General features: G+C 35.7%; 3 protein-coding genes across 4 annotated transcripts; 1 reads left to right on the top strand and 2 right to left on the bottom strand.

Moving 5' to 3' along the window:
* On the bottom strand, positions 1,352–7,421 carry LOC105173923 (FH protein interacting protein FIP2). The gene is made up of 11 exons (XM_011095842.2): positions 7,164–7,421; positions 6,267–6,376; positions 5,470–5,604; positions 4,838–4,993; positions 4,363–4,446; positions 4,217–4,263; positions 3,959–4,032; positions 3,200–3,258; positions 2,923–2,982; positions 2,300–2,380; positions 1,352–1,662 (listed from the first exon to the last, which is right to left on the bottom strand). The coding sequence occupies exons 1-11, from the start codon at positions 7,210–7,212 to the stop codon at positions 1,609–1,611; spliced, it is 909 nt and encodes a 302-aa protein (XP_011094144.1). The 5' UTR covers positions 7,213–7,421; the 3' UTR covers positions 1,352–1,608.
* On the top strand, positions 8,815–12,910 carry LOC105173922. 2 transcript variants are annotated; one of them, XM_011095840.2, is made up of 11 exons: positions 8,815–8,931; positions 9,334–9,558; positions 9,783–9,884; positions 9,970–10,139; positions 10,405–10,538; positions 10,684–10,861; positions 11,053–11,605; positions 11,721–11,833; positions 11,925–12,168; positions 12,295–12,521; positions 12,658–12,910. In XM_011095840.2, the coding sequence occupies exons 1-10, from the start codon at positions 8,923–8,925 to the stop codon at positions 12,499–12,501; spliced, it is 1,935 nt and encodes a 644-aa protein (XP_011094142.1). In that variant the 5' UTR covers positions 8,815–8,922; the 3' UTR covers positions 12,502–12,521; positions 12,658–12,910. The 2 variants fall into 2 exon arrangements, with proteins under 2 accessions (XP_011094142.1, XP_011094141.1); XM_011095839.2 differs by having other exon boundaries at positions 9,330–9,558.
* On the bottom strand, positions 13,920–24,334 carry LOC105173921 (protein RRP6-like 2). The gene is made up of 14 exons (XM_011095838.2): positions 23,444–24,334; positions 22,571–22,726; positions 20,907–21,065; positions 20,748–20,831; positions 19,971–20,050; positions 19,734–19,784; positions 18,884–18,992; positions 18,379–18,461; positions 18,222–18,267; positions 17,019–17,106; positions 16,724–16,893; positions 15,613–15,951; positions 15,114–15,209; positions 13,920–14,891 (listed from the first exon to the last, which is right to left on the bottom strand). Exons 1-14 carry the CDS (start codon positions 24,128–24,130, stop codon positions 14,244–14,246), a joined length of 2,796 nt encoding a protein of 931 aa, XP_011094140.1. The 5' UTR covers positions 24,131–24,334; the 3' UTR covers positions 13,920–14,243.

Here is a 26,889-nt window from a genome sequence, read left to right as displayed (position 1 = left end):
TTACTTTAGTAATTGGAAAACTGTGTGGATTTTGTTTTCATATCTGGGAGAAGAATAAAGGGCTAATTAAAAGACCACTCTCTGTTTCTATCTTTTATCAAAGTACTGATTTGGCACCGACACGATTATTATTATAACTTTATGCATCTTCAGATATCGTGTATAGTTCCGTATAAGCTAAGTTTTAAAATGTCAAATAATGATATGACTTGTATAATATTTTTCATACTCAATTTATCTGAAATAAAAAATATTCATTTTCTCCCAACGCGTGGAGTGTATATTTTATATTTCTTATCTCTCTCTGCATATTCGAGAATTAATTAATTTATAGATCCGACTTTAAATTAATAAAGTCATATATATCAATATTTATATACGGGCATGATATATTGAATCTAGTTTGCAAAACAGAGTTTTGAATAGATTGAATTTTCTGTTAAAATTCTTATTATATATTTTATTTCATTTCATATGTATGTACCGTGTGTATAAATATTACATTATCAATTTCAAATTTATGAAAATAATTTATGTACGTGATGTGACGTGTATATATGAAATGAAATAAAAAATCCAATTATAAGTTAGAAAATAGGAAATGCAATCCAAGTCCTGAAACAGCTTCATTTACTGGATTAAATACTAACAGGGTGGGGGAAGGTTTTGGATTTCCGTGTTGCAGCAATATTCTGCAAGGCACGTAGATGTAGCAGACAAATCTTTCAAGATCTGGACGTGGGGAAACCCCAGCTTCATTAAAATAATTTTGGCCGGTTCCTGCAATTCGGAGCTTCCAGACGCAAGCGGCTTCAAGTTCCCGAGTGCCATATTCCTCATTTCTTATGCCTAAATGACACTTGCCACATTTTCATCTATTACTAAATCGATATATAATTTTTAGGCGCGTTAGGTCATTCAAGGAGAGTGGTCCCTTTGTAAGACATGGTTGTTCAGCCACTTTACTAGTAGTTTGGCTATTCTAAATAATTTTACATTTCGTATTTTGTTAAATATGTCCGAGACGAGACACGTAATAAAATATCTTTTTGAAACATAATTAAGTTTACATACCCGACATTTATACTAAATGAAATACGCAATGCAATACCAGTTTGCAGCGGATTCGCCAGGCTTACCATGGGAAAGACATACTTGTGTAAGTTAGAATAGAATTAGGCTGATTTCATGATAACACCACAATATATAGGTCAGGTTGAAGCTTAGCTTGAAAGAGTTCTGGAAGCATACTGGTAGTCAAATACAGATTTACTAAGTCCCCTAGCACTTTTGTGCATGTAACTATCTAATGCTCATACAACCATATATCCAAATGAACATAGGTATAGAAATTCAGAGTCCGCTGTTTCCAAATATATATATTATATTATTTTGTAGTAGTAAGAGTGAATATACATCAGTTTGACAGTTGAAGTAGAGTTGTCTTGCTATTAAACGATGTTCAGAATAAATAAGCAGCACGGTTTATACACAAACCCACACCTATGTTACCCTAATTTACGGACCCACATATTTATAGTGCACGTTGTATTCGGTGGGTTTCAAATGCTGATCAGGTGGGAGAGAATAGGGATGGAAGAGAGCATGTCACCTGATTGCTCCTAACAAATTGGCACCGTCAAGTTTTGCACCTTCCAAATCCTGTGAAATGAACAGTTTAGGGGAGCAGGCCGAGTACAAATTTCATCAAGTATAAACCCAATATCAAGTTTCAACCAAACAGGTGTAACCCATAGCAGTGGTAATATGCAATCACGGATAACCTATATCTTTATCCTTTCTATATATATTTACAGTTGACATTAGTACGAAAGCTCGTTCTTCAACTTCATCCAACTGACCGACAGCCCCTATTTTATCAAACAATTCAACAGTCTCAACTTTGTTTCAAGGAATCTCACCTTAGATTCAATTAATTATAGACATAGTAAGTGAAAAACTCTGTTTGGCATTTAATTTAAGATCAGTCAATTTGTTTCCCCCCCCCCCCCCCACCCCAAAAAAAAAAAGAAATAAAAGCAAAAGGTTAATGGTACCAAGATCTCATCAGGTACTTGTTCTATTGAGGTTATAAAAGAAAAATTGAAATAAAAATATCATATACAGGAGACATCTTTTACTAAATTTCAGTTCATATTCAGTTACATGTACAGAAAGATAGTATTGCAGCTAACTGAAGGTTAGATGTCAAAGGGCTTTTGTTCCCTACAATCCTAGGTCAAAATGGTATGCCACAGGAAGAAAGAATTCCTTGTTGGTAGATGTGTAGGTTACTTACTGTATCGCGAAGATTTACATGTCGCAGATAAGCTCTCTGTAGATTTGCACCTTTCAGATTAGCATTAGTTAACTTTGCACCCTGGAGAAAGCACACAGAAAGTTGAGAAGATGAGTTAAAGTTTGAGATCGTTGAATTTTCTGGAAGAGAAATCCATATATTAACACAAAAACATGTAAGTTTGATACTGTACGTAAATATGTTTTTATGTGTAGATTACGGCTATAAGAATTAAATGGGTCAACTCAATTAGACCAGAAAAGCTGAAACAAAAATCAACTGAGACAGAGTGAGGGATTAAGGAATTCAGATGATTCAAGTGGGTGACCGTACTTTTAAGTTCTGATAGGAACGAAATCAATCCTTTCCCAAGTTTATCTCATTAATGTGGAGCACAATCACACAAAAGTGCAAAGTGTAAATAAAGCAACTTTCCACACAACTAAACAAATCAATGTTGTATTCTAGACCGGGGCAACTGATGTAGGTAATGTTGTTGAGACTTGGAACTTTTACATCAAAAAGGAAAGACAGTGTTAAGAAAAAAATATCAAATAAATATCCTTTCTGGTATTACACAAAAAAGGGAAATCAGTAGCACACAACAATTACAGAACTTTTACCTTCAAATTGGCTCCTTCAAGATTAGCTCCTTCTAGGTTGGCATTGGTAAGATCAGCAGTCTGCAAATGGTTCAAAATGTACTTCATTCAATAGAAACGTCACCAAGATTAAGCAGACTGTCTAACTGAAAATTAGGGATACTTAATACGGTGAACACAGATGAGGAAGTTGGACTTTCCTATGGTCGATAAATAACTGAAAGTTATATATAAGAGGAAAAGTTAAGTAACAATGGGTCAACAAAATTACATTATGCAGTATTTATGCATGCTAAACCTGCAGGTGAGCAGAACGCAAATCTGCTCCACAGAAGCTACAGTCCACCAAACAAGCATCTGTGATTGGAAATGATAATCCATGAGGAGATATCATAATTCACTTAAATATTGCTATACCACAGAAGTAAAGCAGAAAAAGAAAAGTGTACATAATTTCGGAAAGAAGAAAAGGGTTTATAGTGACAGTAAAGTAAATGAGTCCAGCATAAGAAACAGAATAGCCACAAGTACATTGCTTATTGCCTGATCACATAGTGATTGGAGATTTTATCTGGTGTCAGACTAAGGTTTTGGTTTGTGAACACAACAAAAATTTGATCCAGAGTGACTTAACAAAAATCCTTTAAGAACGTCTCATCCACATTTTATGTTTTTATACTCATGGAACTATCATTGGTATTAAACTAGAAATAAATAGACTAAAGGTGTTTCACTATGAAATGCACCGACTAAGTCTTCGATAATATGCATGCGTATAAGTATCTAAGTACATATGTATATCTATGTATATGTGTCGGCATGTACGCGTGTTTACATACATATGTACACAAATATTCAGCTTATTCCTAGAGTTAGATTCTAGGGCACCTTAAGCAGAAGACAATTTTGTTCCTTGATTTAGTAGTTTGTTTCCTACTTCTGATGAACTCGCTTCTTTTTCTTAAGAAATTTGTGTTGGTTACACTTAATCCAGCCTCTTCCAGCTCTTTGAATCAACTTTTGAAAATGTACAAAAGAATGCATACTACAAATGTACCTTGTAGATTTGCACTCTGGAGGTTGGCTCCAGCTAACAGAGCTCCACGGAGATTAGCTCCAGTGAACTCACATCTTCCCTAGGTTAAACAAATTCATCAGAGATGACAAAGACAAGTTCTTAAATTAAGATTTTGATGAAAGTTCAAGTAGGACCAGCAGCTTTTGATTCCACAACTCCATGTTCCAGAATAATCTCAAAATCTTTTGAGGACAAATGACAATAGGCAAGACAAAATTGCATAAAAGAAAGTCTTACTCTCGCAAAGTTGCATTGTGAAATATGGAAGCCTCAGCATCCACATCCTGTGCCAACAGTAGAATGTTACATGATGAATAGCCACATACAGAATCATAAAAGTCCACAAAGACATATTTTCTCCTAGAAAGAGTAAGCACACTGACCCTGAACTTGGCACATTGAAGGTTGGCGCGTGAGAAGAACACATTTCTCAGACATGCATAACTGAAGTCCACAAATGATAGATCCTGCATTTATTGACATGGAAAGCAAGGAGAGTTCATACTGGAGGAGAAAATTGAAGGGCGCAGAAAAATGAGAAAGAAATTCATAGTCATTTGACAGTCAAACAAACAATTTTCCGGTTGCACTATCTGTAGCCATCTTAAAGCAAATGTTACCCACAGATCAAATGCTATTGAGCAAAGAACTTCCCCAGTTTTTCCAAAAGAAAAAAAAAAAATAGAGAGAGGAAAACATGCCAGAAAAAAGAAACTAAAAGGACATTCTAATCTTATTTCTCTTATTCTATAAGAGTAAAGCTCAAACTCAAAGCTGAACACTATTAAGAACTAAGATAAAGATTTCACTTCAGTTGAACCAGTTAAAAAAGTCATGTAGTGATATATAATACATTACCAGCTTAGAAAGATCAAGCCCAGATAGATTGAGTCCTCGAAACCTGACCCTCTCGGACTGTATGCATTTAATAATATCAATACGTTTTAGTTCAGTACTCATCTCCTCATCCTCCTTCCTCTTGATCAAAGATGCCTTAATTCCATCTATCAGTCCCTGGAGTCAGAGAAGCAAGGTTCTTACATAAGAAAGAAGGAGACATCTCTTTTTTATATTATCAGTATGTAACAGAAACAATCACCTGTCTGGAATAGCAAAATAGATGACATCTGCATATTCTTTTAACTCTCAACTTACCAAGAATGGAATGAGGGTGAAATTGAAGATTCTGAGTAAAATAGAACTGATTGAACCTATTAATCAGCAATCTCAACTTTTGGGGCTGTGCTGATGCTATCATTTCCAGGCATCCCATAAAATTTTCAAATTTTAGCAGCTTATCCCAGTTTATAATGTAAAAAATAAAAAGTACTTCTTTCATAACAAAAGATTTTGCAGGCAATGGAACTTGTCAAAACAAAACATCAAATGACCATCGACACTTATTTATCTTTGCATAATATCATCTTCTGAACAAAATCAAGGCATGTCAGAAATTTCTAGAAGTTCACAAAAAGTAAAGAATGGCTCACAAGAAGCTGGAAATATTCAGCCTCTCGTAAAAGCTCCGAATATTCAGAATCCTTCAAAGTAGGAACTACGCCATCCCTCAGCCAATTCAAAATATGCCGAAAATATGTCCCATCCCTATCAACAAAAACATACCCCTGCAATGATAACAGTCAAAACCTTTCAAATTATACAGAGTTGAAGAAATAGTACATTAAAGCTAGTCATGCCTTAAAAATTCTATCCCAAAAGATTATGACCCTGACAAATCCACTATAGTAGTGAGCTGAAAAGATAAAAAAGAAAAGAATTGATAAATATTCCTGGATCCTTGAAATACACATGCATCAGAGACATCCTTTTTCACGTCTAGAGTGTCTTGAATTAATTGGTTCCTAACTGTGCAACTATCAACACTAGTTTCTGTACAACACTACTATTTGATAATTCCACATGTATGCATACAGAATGGAGGAGAGATATACGTGTTTATATATGCTTTGCACTTGTCAATCATATTCAACAAATGAGGTAACATATGGGGATCTAGCATGTGCTGTCTGACAGGCATAAACTATGTCATTCACGAACTAAAGAAATAATTCAAGCGGAGGTAATAAAGGTTCATTCTGAGACTTTTTTTTATATTATTTATATCTTCCAGGCACTAGATTTTAACTAGATGAAGGTTTTTTCTTTTCCTTTCCTACCTCTCTTTTGCATTCTTCCTCAGTCTTTTTGTCAACAACTATTGTAGATCAATGGGCAAAATTTTACGACAAACTAATGCTTGAGATATACATCTGATCAGGGCATATACCTTGTCAGACTCTTGATGGACTGCGTGGCGACCACTGAACATTGCGGCAAGCATTGAATCAGGCTCACGCTGAGTCAATGTATCGATTGTTGTACAAAACTTTTTGCCCCCTGGAAGACAATAAAATCACACTCAGCATTTAACTGGACATGTGCAGTCAACATACATTGACCCAAAAAAAAAAAAACTAATGCCAGAGCTAGACACAACAGCCTAATGGCTTATCCTTAGGCATCAATTCCAAGTTCTAGTTGGATAAGCTGCCATAAGCTGTGCAATGAAAATTCACATTCTCACCAAGGAGTTGAAACTGGCACTCAAGCTCAAGTCAAGCAACACTTGACCAAGTAAGATTGCAAATCCAGCCAACATAGCATTCCTTCCATGTGATTTTAAGCAAATACTAACTGCTAGCTTTGTATGCAGTGAATATTTAAGATTTTCAAAGTTTGGTATCCTGATCATGTATGTCCTGAAAAACATAAGAATTGGATGTGTTGGTGCTAAATGTCACACTTGCCCGAGGTACTTGCAACGTGCTAGCAAATATTGGACTCTGGCATAGCCATCCATTACAGTCAATCTCCAAGTTTCTCGACAGTCAATAATCTTTTTCTTTCTATAGTCAAATTTAACAGCGTCGCTCAGTCAATAATCACAAAAATGAAAATTATACAGCTTCGGTTATCATTGATACCTTACTGCATACGAAATCATAACAGTCAAAGACAATTAACCAGCTGCAATGATCAATAGCTAAAGCTTTCTCTACAATTTGCTAAATTCTACTGTACGAGACTGAATTGAACAAATTAAAAGTCTATACAAACACATACATATACATATCCAAGTTGTACACAAATATATGGACAGAGAGAGAGAGAGAGAGAGATTTACCGATGTTAAGGCGGACCACGGACGAAGAAGTATTAAAGTTGAGGTTCATTTTGAGTTGGGGGAGGCGGAGCTGTTCAACTGATGTGATCACCACCACTTTCAGGAAATCTTAATGCCGCGAGTTTCGTAAGAAAGCAACGAATCTTCATCAAGCTTCTTCAACACAAGTGACGGTTTGGCATCTTGCGGGGACACGGATGAAGATGTTAGCAAGAGATCCTTCCAAAATAGTCCCTGATTTTGTTGAATATTTGAAATGGCCCCTTTTTCTTCCAATATTTTCAGTTCTATTCTTTTGCTCTATAGTCCCTTTTCTTTTCTTATACTAGTTGCCGCGGCACGTCGTTTTTCTGTGCACATAATAAAAAATTATTGGCATTTAAAAATATGTTATATATGAGAATTAATTAGTTTTTTTATTAGTTGAAGGATAATTTTAACAAAAAATCGATGTAGGGGTGTCAAAACAATCATTTTATGTCTATAGCACCTCTTTTTTATAATATTATAGATATTAGTCAATGTGGCACACCCTATATATGTGTATATATTTAAATAGATAAACATAGATTTTAAAAATTAAAATTAATATATGCTTAAAAGGAGAACAAGTCAACAAGAGATACGATAATTATTGACAGTTAATAATAGCGCATGTCATTTAAAATTAATAAATAATTATATTGATATAAGTATTTAAATTTATAATTAATATTTTAAAACTAGCGCTACACTATCACAAATTGATTATTGTGAGCGGAGAATAGCTTTCTTTTTTATATTAGCATAGAATAAATGAAATATCTTCTTTATTTCTATTTTTATTTTTGGATTTTATTGAAACTATTTCTAATCCATTTTTCAGGAAAAAATGCAAGCAACACCCTTGTGATATCGCAAATGAACAAATTACCCCCTTATGAAAAAATAAATAGCAATTTACCTCCCTGTATTTTTTAAAATACAATAATTTACCCCCCTATGATTTTTAAAATGAAGCAATTTACCTCCCTGTATAAGAAGGTAAATTGCTTCATTTTAAAAAGTACAAGGGATAAATTATTATATTTTTTTCATAATGAGGTAATGTGCTCATTTTCAATATCACATGGGGACAAATTGCTATTCACCCCCATTTTTCACTTTACTTTTTCCTAAGAAAATACCATGGAGTTTCAAGATTCAATAAACACACGATTTTCAATTGAAAAAGGAATAAAAAGAATTACTAAATTTATTTCACAAGAAAATAAATTCACTTAATTGTTTATCTATATGAATCATTATTTATTTATTTTTTTCCAAACACAATTTGACTAAGTCCAACCATATATATCAATAAAACTTGGACCTAATATATAATTGAATCTATTAGAATTAAAACAACTTAATTTAACTAATATATCTTATAATATAAAACTTTGAGATTATAAATGTAATTATTAAGTACTAAATACAATCTAATATTTATAAATCATAAAGAACTTACATGTAAAAGAAGGAAAGAAGTGAAAAAGAGAAGAAATGAGGAATGAGGGGCAGTTGTGCAAGCATAGGCAAATCCACTGCGTTGCATGGCCGCCACTTGGCGCCAGCCCGCGAACGCATAGCCAGCAGTTAATAGTATAATGTGGATCGCGCCCATAAACCCGCCTCTTCACATTTCCAGACCTGAACGTTCTTCGTTGCCATTGTTGTTCATAGATATGGATAAGGAGAAGAAGCATCTTTCCACTATTGCCAACATCGTGATTCAAAGATGCGCCCGGTAAATCTCTCCTTTCGCCCTTCTTCTCTGTTTGTCAAGATGTTCTTCTGGGAATCTTTCATGACATGTTTGGTTCTTGAATTTTAGCCAGAAAAGACAGAAGAAAAATAGTTTCTTGATGATTCTATGGTGGTGGTTTGTGTTTTCTTTGGTTTATTTGAATTCAGCTTGTTTCTCCTGATATCTTGTGTCGTAGTTTCATGGAGAATGATTGTTTCTACTTTTATGCACAAAGCAACTCTATATATAAATTAAGAAATGTATTAATTTTTTTCCTTTTTTGCTATTTGTGGTGTTGTTTTCTGATTCTGGGAGGGTGCGGTATATGAATGATGTTCTTTCTGCTGCTTCATATGGATTTCTCATGATAAAGCACACACCTAATTTTTTTATCATAGGAAGCTTGGTTGTTCTGTTGATTCGCTGATTGAAGAATTTGAGAGAGAATGGGAGCCTCAGATGAGTGGTTATTCCAGGAAATTAGTAGAATTTTGCTCCTCCAAAGCTCTTATGGTTATGTGTGGAGTTATAGATGACACAATCACCGATGGTTCATTCAGCCGCGACACGTTCGATATGATGCTTGCTTGGGAGACACCAAGCTCAGAAGAAGAAGAATCATATAGTGTGAGGAACTTTTCGTTTTTCTCATCATTAGATATGATGTGCAGTTCATCTATTCAACTTATATGATTTTCCAATATGTTAGTGTGGATAAAAGCTCTTAATCACTTTGGTATGTTAATCAGTTTTCTAACTGCGAAGAGCAAAATTGTATGCTTGCCTTTAAATGTAGGAGTCTTTAACATATGAATTCTTGTAACTGAATATACTTCTTTTTCCTGCATCAGGAGTGCATTGCAAAAGAGAGCGAGGACAAGAAGGTTGCAATAGCGACAGAACAACAAGAAGATGATGTTTCTCTGTTCTATTCTGATCTCATGCCACTACTTGTAAGTGGAAATGGCTTCCTTAGTTTGGAGCAGGAGGAGAATCAATGTGAAAATGTGTTGATTCTTAAGGAAACTTTGTTGGTAGGTTGATCAAGAGCCAAGTGCTGGAGAGGATGCATTTGTATGGTTGGGAACGCTTGTTCCTTTGGTTGTTGACATGGTTAATGGGAGATTTACTTTTGAGACATTGACCGCACCCACAGGGAATCGACTTCATTTTCCGGCTTATGACAAATTTTTGAAAGAAATTGACAGGTATATATAACACTATACCATGGAAAGAATTGTCAGATACTACAAGAAAAAATGAACAGACTCAGGGTACCACTCAAATTTTCATTTGAGGACTTAATTTATTTCTTTGTGTGCTCCATTTCATGCTCCTGGCAATTAAATTTCTCATGTAAAAAGAACATAAAGGGAAAAGTTAACTTGCTCTATTTCATATCGCTTGAAAACTTTAAAGCATAGTTATGTTGAAAAGAATTTCTATAATAATAATACTCTTAATGTTTGTTAGATGTATAAAGCATTTACAGAAGCAAGAGACTCCTACGGGGGTAGAACTAGAAGATGATGAATTCATATTGCATGTGGAGGGAACTGCAAGTTCACAGAGAGTGGTGCGGCACATTGGAGGAACTAGTTGGCCTGGTCAGTCTACTTTTCAAGAATATTGCATTAGTACAGTTCTCTCTCTCTCTCTCTCTCTCTATATATATATATATATATATATATTATATGTACTGTTTTGCATGAATAGCAGTTGTCTGGGCTAAAATAAGAGTATTGTTTCTAGGCAGGTTGACACTGACGAACTATGCCCTTTACTTTGAGGCCTCTGGCGTCGTATCTTATGAAAATGCGCTAAAACTTGACCTCTCGAAAGACGCTGGGCAGAATGTCAAACCTGTAGCAACTGGTCCTTTTGGTGCTCCTCTTTTCGATAAAGCTATAGTTTATGAATCTTCTGAATTGTGAGTAGCTACCAATATTAGTCATTAAGCTTGTCCATTGATGTCATTTCATGCATCTACTATAAATTTGCCATAGGCTATATTAACGGTGACAACTTGTTGATGCCAAATCTTTCAGTATATATCTATGGTTTGACAATTTTCATGTCCCTCAATCATCTCTTTACGTTTTAATTTTGCAAACCTCCTAGGCAAGAAGGTGTTGTGTTAGAGTTCCCAGAGATGACAAGCTCAACGAGACGCGACCACTGGCTCGCTCTTGTTAAGGAGGTTATGTTACTGCACCAGTTCCTGTCGAAGTTCAAAGTTGAATCGGCACTAGAAGTATGGGAAATGCATGCGAGGACCATATTAGGGATTGTAAGGCTTCATGCAGCAAGAGAAATGCTCAGAATCGCACCTCCAGTACCCGAAAGCTTTTTAATATTTGCCTTGCTGGATGAACTGCCGAAGGGAGACTATGTACTCCAGGAGCTGGCCGAGAGTCTGAAAAAGTCGAATAGTGGACATCCGTGTAGTGCCAGTTCGATTCTTAGGAGCTTGAATGTGTCCCGGCCCTGCCTGCCTTGTGTAGAGCCACAACAGACTAGTGATAGCACGGAAATTATCCACCCTGAAAATCTCTCGTCGTTGGAGAGTGCTATAAATCAAGCACGAGAAGAAGCAAAAGAAACTGACTTGGCTAAATCTACTGCCGGGGCACTTAAAGAGGAAGGTATCAGCCAAAGTGCCCAAGTTCTTATTGTAAGTGGGCAATGTTGTGATCTTAAATTAAGTTCCCAGTTATGACGTGTGCATACCTAAGCAACATTACATATATTGTAAATGTTTTAATATATTGATTTATTTTGATGTTCAGGGGCTGCTTAAACCACTTCAGATCTTAGTCCCTTGGTCTCAAGAAGTTGTTATGTGGGAACACCCGATGACCACCTCTGTGGTGGTTATTACAACATTGATAGTCATCTACAAGTGAGTAGTCTATGGTCTCATATATCTGAATTCACTGGTTTACTCAGAGCATGGCCGGACTTAAGATTCTCGAAATTGTTCTGTAATGTAGAGAGTTGGTTGGTCTGGCGATATCAGCTTTCTTGTTGTGGGCAGTGGCAAAGATGCTACAAGCCAGACGAGAGAGGATCCCAGAAAAGCAAGACAAGATTGTTATCTGTACAGCCTCCGATCAGTCAACAATGGAGAGTATCGTCTCAGCTCAGCAGGGGTTAAGAAGTGTACATGAGATAATGCAGCAGACAAATATAGCTTTACTCAAGATATGGTCAATACTGATCTCAAAGGCTCCGAAGGTAATATTTGATAACATGTATTTTTGAATAATGTTGCAGTGGACAGTCAGAGGCAAAAAGCAAGTTGCACATTGTCTCCATGTCAACCCAGTATTTAAAGTTTCTGACTGTTGTCTCTTGGTGCAGCACACAAACACAGTGATGACAGTTATGGCTGCTTGTGCAATTGTACTAGCTGTGATTCCACTCAAGTTCATCCTAATGGCCCTTGTAGTGTATGGTTTCTTTATGACGTCAAAACTTGGGAAGTGCATGCAAAGTGAGCAGGGCAACCGGCGTATGAAGGAATGGTGGGACTCTATTCCCATCGTTCCTCTTGAAATCGTGGACTAGGTATCCGATATGGCTGGGAGGTGAGTAATAAACTACTGCAATTTAGTGTATGTGGTTGTGATTCACCTAGGCATTGTATTATTTACTTGCTCTTGTTATCGTCGCTGATTTCATTGTTTTTCGTTTTCTTGTTTGTGCCCTATACTATTATGGAAGGCTGCAGGGTGAATGCAGAATGTAAGAAACGGAGGACGGGCTACAAATATGGGAAGTTTGAGTGCTTTTTGCACATACAGAGTTATCTCAGGCAGACAATTGACACTATGTATAATTGTTGTTTTATTATTATTTGTTATTTTTGTTTGTTGCTTGCATAGATAGAAGGAAATTCAGGCGATGTTGAGGATCTTATTTGGATGCAAAGTGAAAGTGTGTACCTGTACATGGAAAAGATTTGTTGTTTTCATCATCTTTTAATAGTGCAACACAGTGAAGAACTTCTATTAGCTTTAAACAACTAAATGCGCCCGAGTCTGAGAGCATCTTGTCATCGTTGTTGAGCACGATTGTTGGACTATGGTGCCAATTGGTGTTCAAGTTCATCCACACAATTTAGATAATAGACGATGTGCCGCATAGTTGCAAGCAAGCACGAATTAGGACTTGACTTAAAAAACGTAATAGCTCTGGCTTTTAAAGGAACGGCCAAAAGGAAGTATGTACCAATCTCCTCGGAGACACTATGTCACAAAAGGAAGTACGGCAAAAGAGTCACTAGTTTAAATATAGACGATGAATATGTATAAATGTCAATATTTCCGCAATACCAAGGGAAGATTAAGCTTTTTCCTTTTGAATGAATAAATTATATGTATTATCCCATTATAGTTTCCATCAACGTATCGTTTGTTAATGGTTAATTAATAATTATCGTTACAATAGAATAAGAATCCACGCATTAATGAGTTTTAAAGTTTATTGCAGAATTCAAGTTTGTGCTTGCCACAGTTGTAGATTCTAATTTTACCTCTTAGTGCTCTGAGTTTTGTCTCATTTGATACCATTCTACTTTTAATTGCATCATTTGAGTCTACTTACAATACTTCACTTGACACTAACCTCAAAAAGAATGGCCTTGTAAAAAAACTTGGTCCAACAAGTTTTATAAATGTACAATCAAATTATAGTAATATATTTTTCATATATCTAACAGTTTTGTAATATTTTACTCATAGATATACGCAAAATTTCCAGAACTCAAGATTGTATGTGTCAGGGTGTACAATAACATTGCAAGATCCAAAAATTATCGAGAAGAAATGCTACAAGAAGTTATGGTATAAAACTTCCTTCACTCAGTATGAGTCCTGTATCTCTTTTGTTACTGATTCAGAGATTGCAACTACTATATGCCCTTCTCTCCGTCTTGTAGACAAAAGAAAAGTAAAACACAAGTAGCAGCGTTCAAAAGGTAGGCATCTTACAAATGCGTTAAAGTTTGCATTGTACAATCGACAATTTTCATTGAGATTTGAGAAAGCCATCCAACAAAAATACTCGACTCAGCATGTAATGATACACTACAACAATCGACAGTAAGTCGTTTCTTACACATTTCTGATCAATACACCAACCCAAAAATGGATGACCTTCCTTACACATTTCTGATCAATACACCAACCCAAAAATGGATGACCTTCCTCACTTACTTTTTGTTTATCATTTTCCTTTTTTCACTTCAAAAATACCGTTGTACAACCTGATTAGGTTGAGTAGAGACTATTCAGAGTCGTGTTCCAGACTCAACGGAAAGTCGCACTGCGGTTGCCAGATGCTGGAAAAGCTTGCCGTCTTCTACCTTGTGGGAGATCTGTTGTCCCCTCATCTTCTGGTGATTGACCTAAGACGGGACCTTTTTTCCTGTCTCTTCTCCTAAGATTATCATCATCTTCTGCCGTTGGTTCTGTCTTGGGATCTTCTCCAAATATTATCTGCTTCCGAGCAGCTTCATAGTCAAAAGGTTTTACCTGGAGGAAACCCTCCGATGGTTGAGATTTATCAACTACTTTAGAACTCATAGATTGATCTGCTGATGGAAAGCACTTTTGGAAGCTGGAGGATAGATCAGACAGTGACATGGGCTCATCTCCCTCCTGGATTTCTGAAGCAGTACCAGTTTCACTGTTTCGCAGTTGTTTCAACTGATCGTTGGGAGCAGCAGCAGAGTTGGCATTGGCTGATTCCTCAACATCTGAATCATCATCCAAAATAATGATGTCCTCTACAGTTGAACTAGTAGCAGGAATTGAGACATTTCCTTGATGAGGAACTTCTAATATCCCCACCGATTCTTCAACCTCTGATTGCAACCTTTCATCTCTGCCTAAAAATGTGTGGAAGGGAAGAGTTACTGTTGATTTTATCTGCTCCAATTTGGTGTCGTCTTTTTCCTACAAAAAAGAAAAACAAACAGAGAAGTTTAACCTCAACGAAGCAGATGATGACAAAGCAACAGAAGATCCATGGTGCCAATAAGTCTTCAACCACGGAAGTAAGATTCAAAATCTAGTGTTATTAAAGACAACACCATGGTGACATAATTGTATGTCAAGACTGCTGCTTAGATGGAAGCACAAGACACTAGTACTTCAAAATGACACCTTGAAACTTACTCTTTTATCGGGATCAAATTTCCGTTTTGCTGAAGTTCCGAGCAATGACCCAAAAGCTCGGCTTGGCTTCTTTAGTATCTGAACAGTGGCTTCAGCCTAGAATAACATAAGCAACTCTTTAGCACAATACACTTCACCAGTGTAAACACAGCATGTAATTCATGTTGACTGCAGAAGATACTCATCAGTGCAGCTTTCAAGTTATTGGTCTTTTTACACAGAAGCAACCAACTGAAGTGCGGCCATGTGCTTCTTTGATGAAAACTTTACTTTTTGCTTCCTAAGTTTAGGTGGCTAAGTTACTCATGGAGTTCAGCCAGTCATTACTGGTGCTTCAGTGGTTAATCAAATGGAAAGCATTAATACTTCTCTTTAAGAGAAAGTTTAGCCTTCTCAGCGGTACATTTTATGAATGGATTTGACCGGTAAACATTTTATAGGGGGCCCAGACTTTTCAAATGCACAAAAGGGGAATAATAAAACAAAATAAGTAACTTACTGAATGTGATGAATTCAGCTTAGTATGTGCATCCAGGTCTCCATCCATATGCAATACTGCATTCTGAACATTAGAGGTCTGGTCACCTATTTTTCCTTTTTCATTCACTTTTTCCTTGGGGGAGAGACAAGAAATTCTTGATATATCAGTAGCAGCTCCTGCATTACAGCTTCCCGTGTCCCGAGACTGTATGGAAGCCGGCATCTTCTGGACTGAAGGATCATTAAGTAAACTTTCATTTGGTATATTATCTGCTCCCTCAGCATTTTTTAATATCTCTGGAGCTTCAGAAGGCAACTCTTCAGATTCTACTGCAGCCAAAGTATTCTCTTCATTTGCCTGCATAGAATGATGGAACACATCAGAACAGATTGTTTTCAAAGGCGCAATAACAATAAGAATACAGGAGAGTAGTGAAGATGTATCTTCACCACAGAATTTCAAAGAGCTATATAACAGAATACCTTAACTGGCGTTCAGCAGATCAAAAGAAAAATAACTCAGAAAGACTTACTGTGATGTTATAAATTGCCAAGGAGCAAGAATACTGAAACTTTAACCAAAAGGACATAATATAATTAAGGATTGAGTACAATATCTACCACCTTCCCAAACCTAATGTCATTTGCAATTACTTACAGCTCTCTTTGCAAAAGAGTAGCACATAAGATTTACCAATAAAATGCTCATCTAACAAACATGGTATACTTAATGCAAGCTCTATATGACATATTGCTATTCCCCATTTATGAGTAAGACTGTCTAATTGACTTAACTATAAAATGTTGCTCATTTTCTTCCCAACTTAAGCTTCATATCCTATGTGATTATCTGTAGGAGAAGACGACAAAATGTATTGATATAAACAAGTCAAAAGCTAGTATCGCAAGCTGGTCCACAAAACACCCACCTATTCCTTTTTGTGATTTTATGCACAGAAATACACCTAGGTCGTGCAATTTAAAAGCCTAAGACATGCTTAAACAAGCAGTTAATCTGCTGATGAGTACAATGCAAAGCACCAGTTCAAAAGAGTAAGTCATGATGCTTATTTGACTAGAAAATAGCAGATGCCTACATGATCAAATTGGCTATACATGCTGGAGCTTACCATTTCCAAGCGTCTCTCTTTAAGATGCTTTGCAGCCTCCTCAAATGCAGCAGCATTTTGGATAGAATGCCTTATAATACTAATGACTGAACCAAGATTCCGGTCAATATATGGGAGCTTGGATTTCAAAACCCGACGAAGTTGGCTCGTGGTGAGAGGCATCTGTTTAGCTTTTCATCAACAAAAAGGCGGAAGAGAAAGTAAAGCATTAGAGAACAGAAATAGTATCAGTGTGGAACATATTGGAGGATAGAAAAGGCTATAAATTAGAACTTTTGAAATAGTAAGAACATACCAATTTCAATGAGAGTCCTATTGGGCAAAACATAACCAGTGCTCTCATCTTCTGCACGAGCGACAGCATCCCTCCACTCACACAGTCCCTAGAGGACATTTATGAGTTGCTTAAAAACAGGTAGAATAGCAGTAAACAAAAACGGCAGAGAAAAATCCAGGAAAACATAAATGTATTGTTAAGGCAAAAATTACATGGTTCTCCAATATCCCATGCAGAACAAATTAAAAAATGGAAAAATCTAGTCTTTTATTCTCTTATCTGAGGAAAAACAAAAAAGAGTGAGCAAGGTAACAGCACAATCGGGGCAAAATTGCAAAACTAATCCATAGTTTAGGGCCATTTTAAACTTGACCCATGTTTTATGGGATTTTAAATTTAACCCTATGTTCATTTAAAAGTTGAAAAAAGAGGCCAAACCGTTGCCGAAAAAAGCCCCAATACTAACTCACGTTAAATTAATGGTGAAGAACCCATATGAAAGTCATGTGCATGTGGGTCAAAAAAATGGCCTTTGAAATTTGCAAAAAGAGGCCAAAACATTGCCAAAAAAAGCCACAACACTAACCGACATTAAAGTATTGGCGAAGAACCACCGTAAATTCACGTGCACGTGGGTCAAAAAGATGGTCACCAATTAGTTTTAACATCTGTTAGTGGGAGGGGGCTTTTTTTGCAACGTTTTTGCCTTTCTAACAAGGTTAAATTTAAAAAGGAAAACTACATTTTGCCATCCGAACTATGTACCCTTTTAAACGTTGTCATCTAAACTTTTTGTTGTGTCAACTTACCATCTCAAGTTTCGCAAAGTTGAAATGGTAAGTCGACACAAAAAGTTTAGATAAAATGCAAAAACATATATAGTTTGGATGGCAAAATTTAATTTATCCGACTTAAAATCCCGCAAAGTGTTGGGTCTTGAAATGACTCTACATTGTGGGACTAATATGCTACACCATCAGTATGTGGGACAATGAGAGCTTCCCTGACCGAGCAATGACTGGTCTGAGCCATAGCTATTGCACATAGTGCGAGCCCCCTCACATCCACCCCGAAATAGTGTACAGTGGTCCCAGAATCCACTTACATCTTACACATTATCATGTTTACAATTGCAAGCAGGTAATAGCAAAAAACACACACGACCAAAGAAAAATCATCAGAAAAATGTGCAAGAATAAATTAAGTATATAAGTAACTTACCGAAACAACGGCTAGCTGCTGAGCATTGAGCTCGGCACACTGCAACCTGCATTAAGATTTAAACTAACTAGAGATACACACACCAAAATTGAGAAGCAGTTGACAGTATGAAATATAAGGTTCATGTCTCGCCATCGTTGACAAGCAAAAACAATACCCATAAATGTGAAGGTATGAAGTATCTGTCAGAAGTTCTTTTTCATAAAGTTGAGTGCATAGATCATAACTGCGTTTGTAGACCTGGCAAAAGAACACACTAGTTAGACTGCAACCATGATAAGCGAGGGAGGTTTGAAAAAAGAAAAGGAAAATTGAGCAACATAAATTTGGCTGGAAGAAGTAAACAGAGAGATTTTAACTTCAGTCCGATAAAACTAATCTCTCGACACCTTGGCAAGAATAATACTAAGAAACATAAATAGTAAACCCCAAAGAGGTCAAAATTTCAAGGAATCTGTCAATTTGAAAATTTTATAGCTAAAGATACAGTCTCAGCAATTCAATCACCTTCTGGCTTCCAGGTATTTCATCCATTTATGAAGAATGACAGAGCAATGGAGATCACTACTCTTAGTTAATATTTCGTATATGGAAATTTAGGTTCTTTGGAGAACTCATCGTAATTGCATAAAATAAGAAAAATGAAAGAACAAAGAGCTTGCCTCAACCAGAGGAGGATCGGCACTTTCAGCATCCACGGATGACGCAAGCAACTTCGTTCTCATAAGGTCATAGATATACAACAAATAATGCGTATCTTCCCTGGCATATCTGGTAAAAGAAGTCAAGAGAAAAAGGTCATGTGGTTACAACAAGTAGGTTTCAGAAGCCCAGCTGATGGCGTCATAATTCGACAAAAATAAATAGAATATTCCTTGCAGAACATTCAAATTATAATGCCTAAAGTCAATGTTTCTATAAAGGTAAGGTAGCCCAGCTATTTAAATTTTATGTTTCCGTGCCTGCAACAAGAATTCATTAAATCTTTAACAACCTTAATTCTCATATAATAAACTTGACCATGCACACAGAGAAAATGCTATTATAGCACAGCAACCACAACCCAAGCTCAAAATCCAGCTAGGGAGAGACGAACACATGCATATATACAAATGACACAAAACTATGCTTCTTTAATTACCATAGGAAGAACAAAAACCTAAGCTCGTCATCTTACTGATGAAGCCATAAGGTTGACTCATCATAACGAGATGCAAACATAACAGGAATCAAGTGACCAACAGAATTCATTAAAACAGAAATAAGAAAGTAGCAGACAAAAAATCATGCCTATCCTTTTGCCTAACCATACTCAACTTAGGATCAAAGAGGTGACATAACCTCTGAAACATAAAGCAAAAGAAATCATAAGCCTGCATGAAATGAAGCAATAAACATTAAATTATGAGAGGAAAGAAACAACGGATGCTGTATCCAAACATTCCAAAGTTTATAGGATCAAGTAAAAATGTAGGAAAACCAATAATAGACAGGATTTACTGTAAAACATACTTGATCATCTCCTGAGGAAGTGGTCTAATTCTCCAATCTGCATTCTGATATCTGCAGAACATAGGCTGATTAGCCTAACAATTTCTCCATTCTCTCTACTTATTACCTATGTTTCCTGTTTTATCTCATTCTAGTGTCCGTGGGGTGCATTTGTTTCTTTCAACTGGGTTTGGGGCCAATTTATTATAAACAGCCGTAGTGGTGTATATGTTATAACAGCAAGAGAAGAGGCCATACTCTTTGTTTGCCACAACTCCACAAAAATGATTCAACAGGTATTCCAAGCTGTGCCTTTCCATTTTCAATACCCTCGAGGCCTAATAACAAAGAAGAAAAGCTATTACTCAACCACAGACCCAGATAACAAAGTAGGATAGTAATTCCACACACGCACTCATGCAAACACAGAGATAGCGAACATATGGATACGAATCACAGAAAGAAACAGACTGCAATATTATGAATATGTACACCAGACAGGAAAAACTGGGACTCCAAGTACCTATCTTTCCTCATTCCAGCAACTAGATGGAAATTTTCTCTGCTAATATACTGTTTAAGGCCTATTTTAGGCCCCAAAAAGGCAGACCTAAAGCCTTCAACCAGACCTCCGTCATGGGCTAGCTCAATCAGCCATCAAAAACCATAGTCACATCCAGTTAACCAGGATTTACCAGTAACGTTTAAATGCAGAATAGCTATAATATGGTATGAAAGCAATTTTACAATTCTATTTAAAATCCAACAATTAATATTGAAGTACATGGATAGAAGAAAAACTTTGAGTTCTCCATTATGTTAGGATAAATCAGAATGGAACATTCATTGTAAGTTGCAACTATATATTCATTAGAACATAATTCATTGTAAGTTGTAACTATATATCCATTAGGAGAAAAAACTAGTGAGTTATTGGGAAGAAATAACAAAAAAGCACGTATGAAGTTTACTCCAAATATAAAAGAGCAAATAAATACAATAGTGGTTAAAAACATGTCAGCTTAAGACAAGAACCTGTCCTGTGTCGAACATATTACAGACATATATGCCAAAGTCCCGTTGAAGCCACATGATATCACGATCTGCTCCATGCAATACCTAATTTACCAAAGTAATATGATGACTGCAAAAAGCAACTTAATCAATATAAAGCACAATAATCTGTACAGGTACCTTTCTCTTAGTTGGGTCTTTGAATACCTCTCTGAGATGTGGCCCAATCTGGACACGCAATCTCAGAGTATCTATGACAAAATCCTCAGTTCTAGTAGATATTTGCATCAAGCATGTCAGCCCTTGAAAAGACCTGTACTGGTTATGTTCCAAATCAACCTGCACAAGCAGTAGTGCAAGTCCAAAACAAATCAATACAGGAAAGAATTAGACTGCTGACTGTGAAATAAGCTAGTTCCTCAAAATGCTTCTGTAATTTCTTACTTCTTAATTCAGTGATTCTCCATTATATTATTCTGTAATTAATTCACAAACAAAACTTGCAACAAGGCAATGGTTGAAAATGACATTGATCACTAGGACAACATAAAAGATAAATTCAACTTCCAGACGAACTCCAGAATAAGTGCAGGGAAAAGAAAACACCAATTGCGATGTGCAACCCATATACCTTTCACTGGATACAGCTAAAACATCAAACCCTCTAGATGCATGCTTTTTAGTGAATTATCACAAAACTTTGTCGCCAACTATGGACTTCGTAGACCTTGGAAATGTCACAAACATTTCCAAAAGATCAAGCTTTAAATGTGTTCCACATAGACCTACATTGATATTCTCTTGAACTGTTTCCACAAAGAAGCAATTATATAACAATAAAAAGCTCTCTGGACCAATTTGCAACTTATCAATGCTTAGGCCAAGACGAGACTAATCAGTAAGGTTTATGGCTTTATCAGATTGACAGGGGAAGAACTGAAGAAGTGATGAGAACATTGTCAGAGCTGCTTTGAAGCTAGGAACCTTTTAATGATTAATTAAGAATCATTGTGGAGGAAAATATGTTGGCATGATCATTAGGAATATATAGCAAATACAACAGAAACGTGAAAACTACAAGAGTTGAGAACCCTCTCAACTGGGACTCTTCTAAGTCTTAGGAATTCCTTGAGAACAGGATAACTAGAAATATAGTAAGATACCCCTTAAGAACCATGGATTATGAAAGTAACAGTTTTAGCTAATAGTTAAGAACCACAATAACTTATATATAATGACCCTACAGCACAAAACATCTAACCGAAGAATCAACGAGTTAACTAAAATAAGATGATATAGACAGTCTGAAATTTCATTAAATCTAAGTAAAAAGAAGCAAGTATCAAGTCTAAAATTTCAAATATCAAAATTCCCTAAACCAACCAATCAGAACTGTAGGTATCTCTTCCAAAGCACATGTCTGCCTCACATATTAAGTTGTGTTTTTTTACTTTCATTTTCCGTTCTTGCATACAGAAGGTTAGAATCACGGCAGTGTGTTAAAGAACTTACAGATGTACGGAGGCTCTAGGATAAAACTCATTTTATTAATAGATGAAGTTTAATACAGCATTATTCAGGCTCTCACATCAATTGCTTGGGGTTTAGGATGAACCACTCATGCAAAGATCAAAATATAAAAATCACAAGTGCAATTTTAAAGTATTTCTTTAAAAATGTGAAAATCAAGCCACTGGGTAAGCATCCCGATTGTGTCTCAAAAATCCTTTCACTAAAGAAGCTCAAAGTACATGCCCCTATACTTTAATGTCCGAAATGTAATTGGGTTTGACATATAAAACGGACCAATGTGTATTTATGAAGAACAGAAGGAACAGACTTACAGCAAATTCGTCAACATTGCGCAATTTAATGGCTAATTGCTTCAACCCTTTCAAGTCCTCCACAAGTTTGAATGGTGTAACTTCGATTGGAAGAGGTTTTACAGGCTCAACAGCACTATCAGGTTTATCAACAAAGTCAATAACCGAGAGGTTCTCCTGTAAGATAGACAGCAAATGAAATTACAATGGATTTTATATTTCTGGCAATCTGAATGAAGAATACAATAATGATATTGCCCCTCGAGCAACACTAGGTAAATATATCAATCTTTGACCATTCTCATGCCCTAGTGTAAGCACAAAGAAATTGAAAGAATAACACATAACAAGCAAATAATTTTTGAGAAGTTTAAATAGTGACACATAACAAGCAACCTAATATTTGAGAAATTTTTTTTATACATTTGATGTAAGAAGATTTCTTAATAGAAAGAGTTTTATCCTTTCATTAATTTTATATTGTAAATGTAAGGGATGGTGTTAGAGACACTTCAGTGAACCAGGACATGCCTCCAGGATGGTACTTATTAATCATTATAGTGCCTTCAGATGGGCACTAATTACACCTTTGCCTTAGACAACTTTCTCAAGACCACAAAGTCACAGACAAACATGACGGAGTGCCTTTTGGATAGTTGATTGGTATGGCTTGTTTGTGACGAAATTGATGAGTAATTTTTTACGAAACAGAAAATTTTCAAGGAACAAACAACTTAGTTAACAACATTGCCAGCAAATACTTAATCAAAGTAATCCAGTTCAGTTTTCTTGTGAACTCATCAAGATTCACCAGAAGTGCAAGCACAAGCACAAGACATTGCAGGAAAGCGGAGGTGACGTAAGAAGAGAGCACGGAAAAATTAAAGAACAAACCAGCGGATGTATGAACCTAGACCCATCCTCACTCCTCTGCAACCAGACATGTTCAAACGGCTGATTCGAATTATTCACGATAATCTTGAGCTCATCCTGCGGTCTTGGTATTGTAGGTATATGGAACGGAACCTTTGGCCTTACTTTGGCCGCCACCTTCACTTCTTGAACCCCTTTTTCTCCACCCTCTTCATTCCTATCCAAGCCTACTGGCATTTTCTTATTCTTCTTCCCATATACCATTTGAAACCCGTTCTCATCATCATCACCATCAACTTTCATCATTCTCACACCACTCTCCTCTTCCTTGTTCCGCAACCTCTTAAAGTCGTCCAATGACACATCAATCCTCTCAAAAATTTCGTCATTCACATTCACCAGCCAATCAAGCGCCACATCATCATCCAATTCAACATCTTTATCATCCGGTAAGGGGATTGCCTTCCCAAATAAATTTTCCGATGCCCCCACCTCTTTCAGCATATTTTTCGACTTCTCGTCGATTTCTTGCAGGGGTTTCTTGAATTCTTGAAAATTATTGTAGAAATAAAAGTCTTTTTGGGAGGGTATGATACGCGAGGAGCCCGAGAGCTTCGCCATGGAAGTGGGTAACGGGCCCTTGGTTGAGAGATTCCGCAACACATCAGACTTTCTTGCATTGTCTTCTTCAGATTGATCAACTTCCATGATATGTCTTGCTTAGAATTCCGTGTTTGGAATTGAAAAGAATGATTTTGGGGTGCTAGGGTTTTGAGGGTTTTAAGAGAACGCTGTTGTGATTTTCTGTACCTTTCTACCGCACAGCAAAAAAGAGTGGAAAAAAGCTACAGCTGGAAAAATGTTATATTGAAGTACACATGAAGCCAGAAGCATGCCTTGTGTGCCAATGAATTTTCGCCTTGCCATTCTGTTTAACCTCCATTTTGAACATCGCCAATACTCCTATAATTTGATATAATTATAAATATTATTTTTATTTTTTAAAAATTATAAATATTTCTTATTATTTGAATAAAATGATGAAATTCATAAATCAAGATTTGGAGTCGTCAATTTTACAATTGTTATATCTATTTCTTTTTTAAAAAAAATTAAAAAATACATAAAAGTTTGAATGAAGTAGATAAAAAAAAATTGAAATATTATTAAAAAAATTTATCCATTTAATCCACCAAAAAAAAAAATAAATAAATAAATAAAATTATAATCATAATACACAATGGTTTTTGGGTGATAATCTATATTGTACTTAAAAATTAATTTCATAAAGAATGGTTTATGAAGCAATAATTGACTTATGGTACTTAAGTATCATCACAGTCGAAATATGGTACTCAAGTTGTTTATTTAATAAATATACTTATTTATATTTAATACCTAGTTGTAATTAGGCCAACCAGTCGAGTCATAACGCCCTATTAACTGGGTAATGTCGAACAACAAGGCTGCCACCTTTATCATAGGCTATGTAACTATAAAAGAACGTCTCTCAGTTGGGTCCGACTAATAAATGCCGTATATAACCAACAGTTTTGTATTCTCGATTAACTTTATAGGTTCTCTTGTTGCCGGTATATTTTTTTTAGAAAAACTCCAACAATTAAAAAAAGCACATCTTTAAAAACTAGACATCCTAATGATTTTGAGGATATCTTAATTGCCCCCAGTAATTTCCCTAAATTAATCAAAACCCGCTCCTATAATAGGAGTTTAAGTAAGTCAACAAAATAACCAGTTCATTTTTACCTCTCAAACAATAAGGTTACACACATTCTCTCAAATTATCGTGACTTATTTGCCAAATAAGCTTGAATTAAAAATAATTATAGCTATTTTTACAATAACCAGAACTGCTTTAGAGCCACCATGAAGGCAAATAGAGTAGAATTCTTAACTCCACATATTGCAGAGACTATCAACTCTAATAAATTTGGCAAATTAAGGGATGAAATTATGTAAAAGGTTTTAAAAAATTTGGCGTGTATTTCAAATCATAATAAAGTACATTAATTTCCCCTTTTTCTCGCATAAGTCCACCATTCACTGTGCGTTTTGCAACGATAATTTTCGAAACTCGTGTGACTATTTATCAGATAAGTTGGAATTAAAAGCAAACATAGTTTTATAATCATTTTCAAGAAACCAAGAAAGTTCTAAATCGAAAACAAGAAAGCCCATCATATAAATTTGACGTGTATTTCAAACAATCAAAAAATACATTAATTTTTATTTGAAAATGAAAATTAATACAATTTAGAAAAGGTACAAATATCAAAAAAAGAAAATAATGATGAGACAAAGTACAATTGGAGGTGTCTTCATTTTACTCAAAAAAAAAAGTTAAAAGAAAAGAAAGGGGCAACGCACTCAAAATTTCCCCTTTTTCCCGTATAGTCCACCATTCACTGCGCATTTTGCAACGGTAATTTTCAAAACACTTGACTATTTATAATCATTTTCAAGAAATCAAGAAAGCGCTTCAAGAAATAGAAAAATCCGCTGAAAGAATCGGAGTTTATTTGGGGATGCCTTCCCCGTATGATGAAGATGTTGGGTCGGACGATGATGACGATGATGAAGATGTTTGCCAAATAAGCTTGAATTAAAAATAGTTATATCTATTTTTACAATAATCAGAACTGCTTTAGAGCCACCATGAAGGCAAATAAAGTAGAATTCTTAACTCCACATATTGCAGCGACTATCAACTTAATAAATTTGGGCAAATTAGGGGATGAAATTATGTAAAAGGTTTTAAAAAATTTGGCTTGTATTTCAAATCATAAAAAAATATATTAATTTCCCCTTTTTCTCGCATAAGTCCACCATTCACTATGCTTTTTGCAACGGTAATTTTCGAAACTTGTGTGACTATTTATGAGATAAGTTGGAATTAAAAGCAAACATAGTTTTATAATCATTTCCAAGAAAATAAGAAAACCCATCATAGTTTATAGGAGAATGTTAATTTAAAGTTAAATGGAATACTGATTTAGACAGTGTATAAGTTACAGACTATTAGGTTGCATTTTATCTAAGCATTTGGAAGTAAGGCAGTGTGACTCATCATATGGAGATGCAAGCGTAACAGGAATCAAGTGACCAACAGAATTCATTAAAACAGAAATAAGAAAGTAGAAGACAAAAAATCATGCCCATTCTTTTGCCTAACAATACTCAACTTAGGATCAAAGAGGTGACATAACCTCTGAAACATAAACCAAAAGAAATCATAAGTCTGCATGAAATGAAGCAATAAACATTAAACTATGAGAGGAAAGAAACAATGGATGCTGTATCCAAACATTCCAAAGTTTACAGGATCGAGTAAAAATGTAGGAAAACCAATAATAGACAGGATTTACTGTAGAAAACATACTTGATCATCTCCTGGGGAAGTGGTCTAATTCTCCAATCTGCAGAACATAGGCTGATTAGCCTAACAA

The sequence above is a fragment of the Sesamum indicum genome, linkage group LG11 (assembly GCF_000512975.1).
Source record: "Sesamum indicum cultivar Zhongzhi No. 13 linkage group LG11, S_indicum_v1.0, whole genome shotgun sequence".
Classification (NCBI taxonomy): Eukaryota; Viridiplantae; Streptophyta; class Magnoliopsida; order Lamiales; family Pedaliaceae; genus Sesamum; species Sesamum indicum.
The sequence above is the reverse complement of the archived record's forward strand: the minus strand, read 5'-3'. Positions and strand labels throughout refer to the sequence as shown.

Coding starts and splice junctions, on each gene's coding strand:
- LOC105173921 (XM_011095838.2), bottom strand. CDS start 24,130: ATGGAAGTTGATCAATCTGAAGAAGACAATGCAAGAAAGTCTGATGTG. Junction 20,832..20,906: donor AAGACCCAACTAAGAGAAAG/GTACCTGTACAG, acceptor TTGGTAAATTAG/GTATTGCATGGAGCAGATCG. Junction 19,785..19,970: donor GGAGTTGTGGCAAACAAAGA/GTATGGCCTCTT, acceptor TATGTTCTGCAG/ATATCAGAATGCAGATTGGA.
- LOC105173923 (XM_011095842.2), bottom strand. CDS start 7,212: ATGAACCTCAACTTTAATACTTCTTCGTCCGTGGTCCGCCTTAACATC. Junction 5,605..6,266: donor TCCATCAAGAGTCTGACAAG/GTATATGCCCTG, acceptor TTATCATTGCAG/GGGTATGTTTTTGTTGATAG. Junction 3,259..3,958: donor CCAGAGTGCAAATCTACAAG/GTACATTTGTAG, acceptor TTCCAATCACAG/ATGCTTGTTTGGTGGACTGT.
- LOC105173922 (XM_011095839.2), top strand. CDS start 8,870: ATGGATAAGGAGAAGAAGCATCTTTCCACTATTGCCAACATCGTGATT. Junction 10,862..11,052: donor GTTTATGAATCTTCTGAATT/GTGAGTAGCTAC, acceptor CAAACCTCCTAG/GCAAGAAGGTGTTGTGTTAG. Junction 11,834..11,924: donor ACATTGATAGTCATCTACAA/GTGAGTAGTCTA, acceptor TCTGTAATGTAG/AGAGTTGGTTGGTCTGGCGA.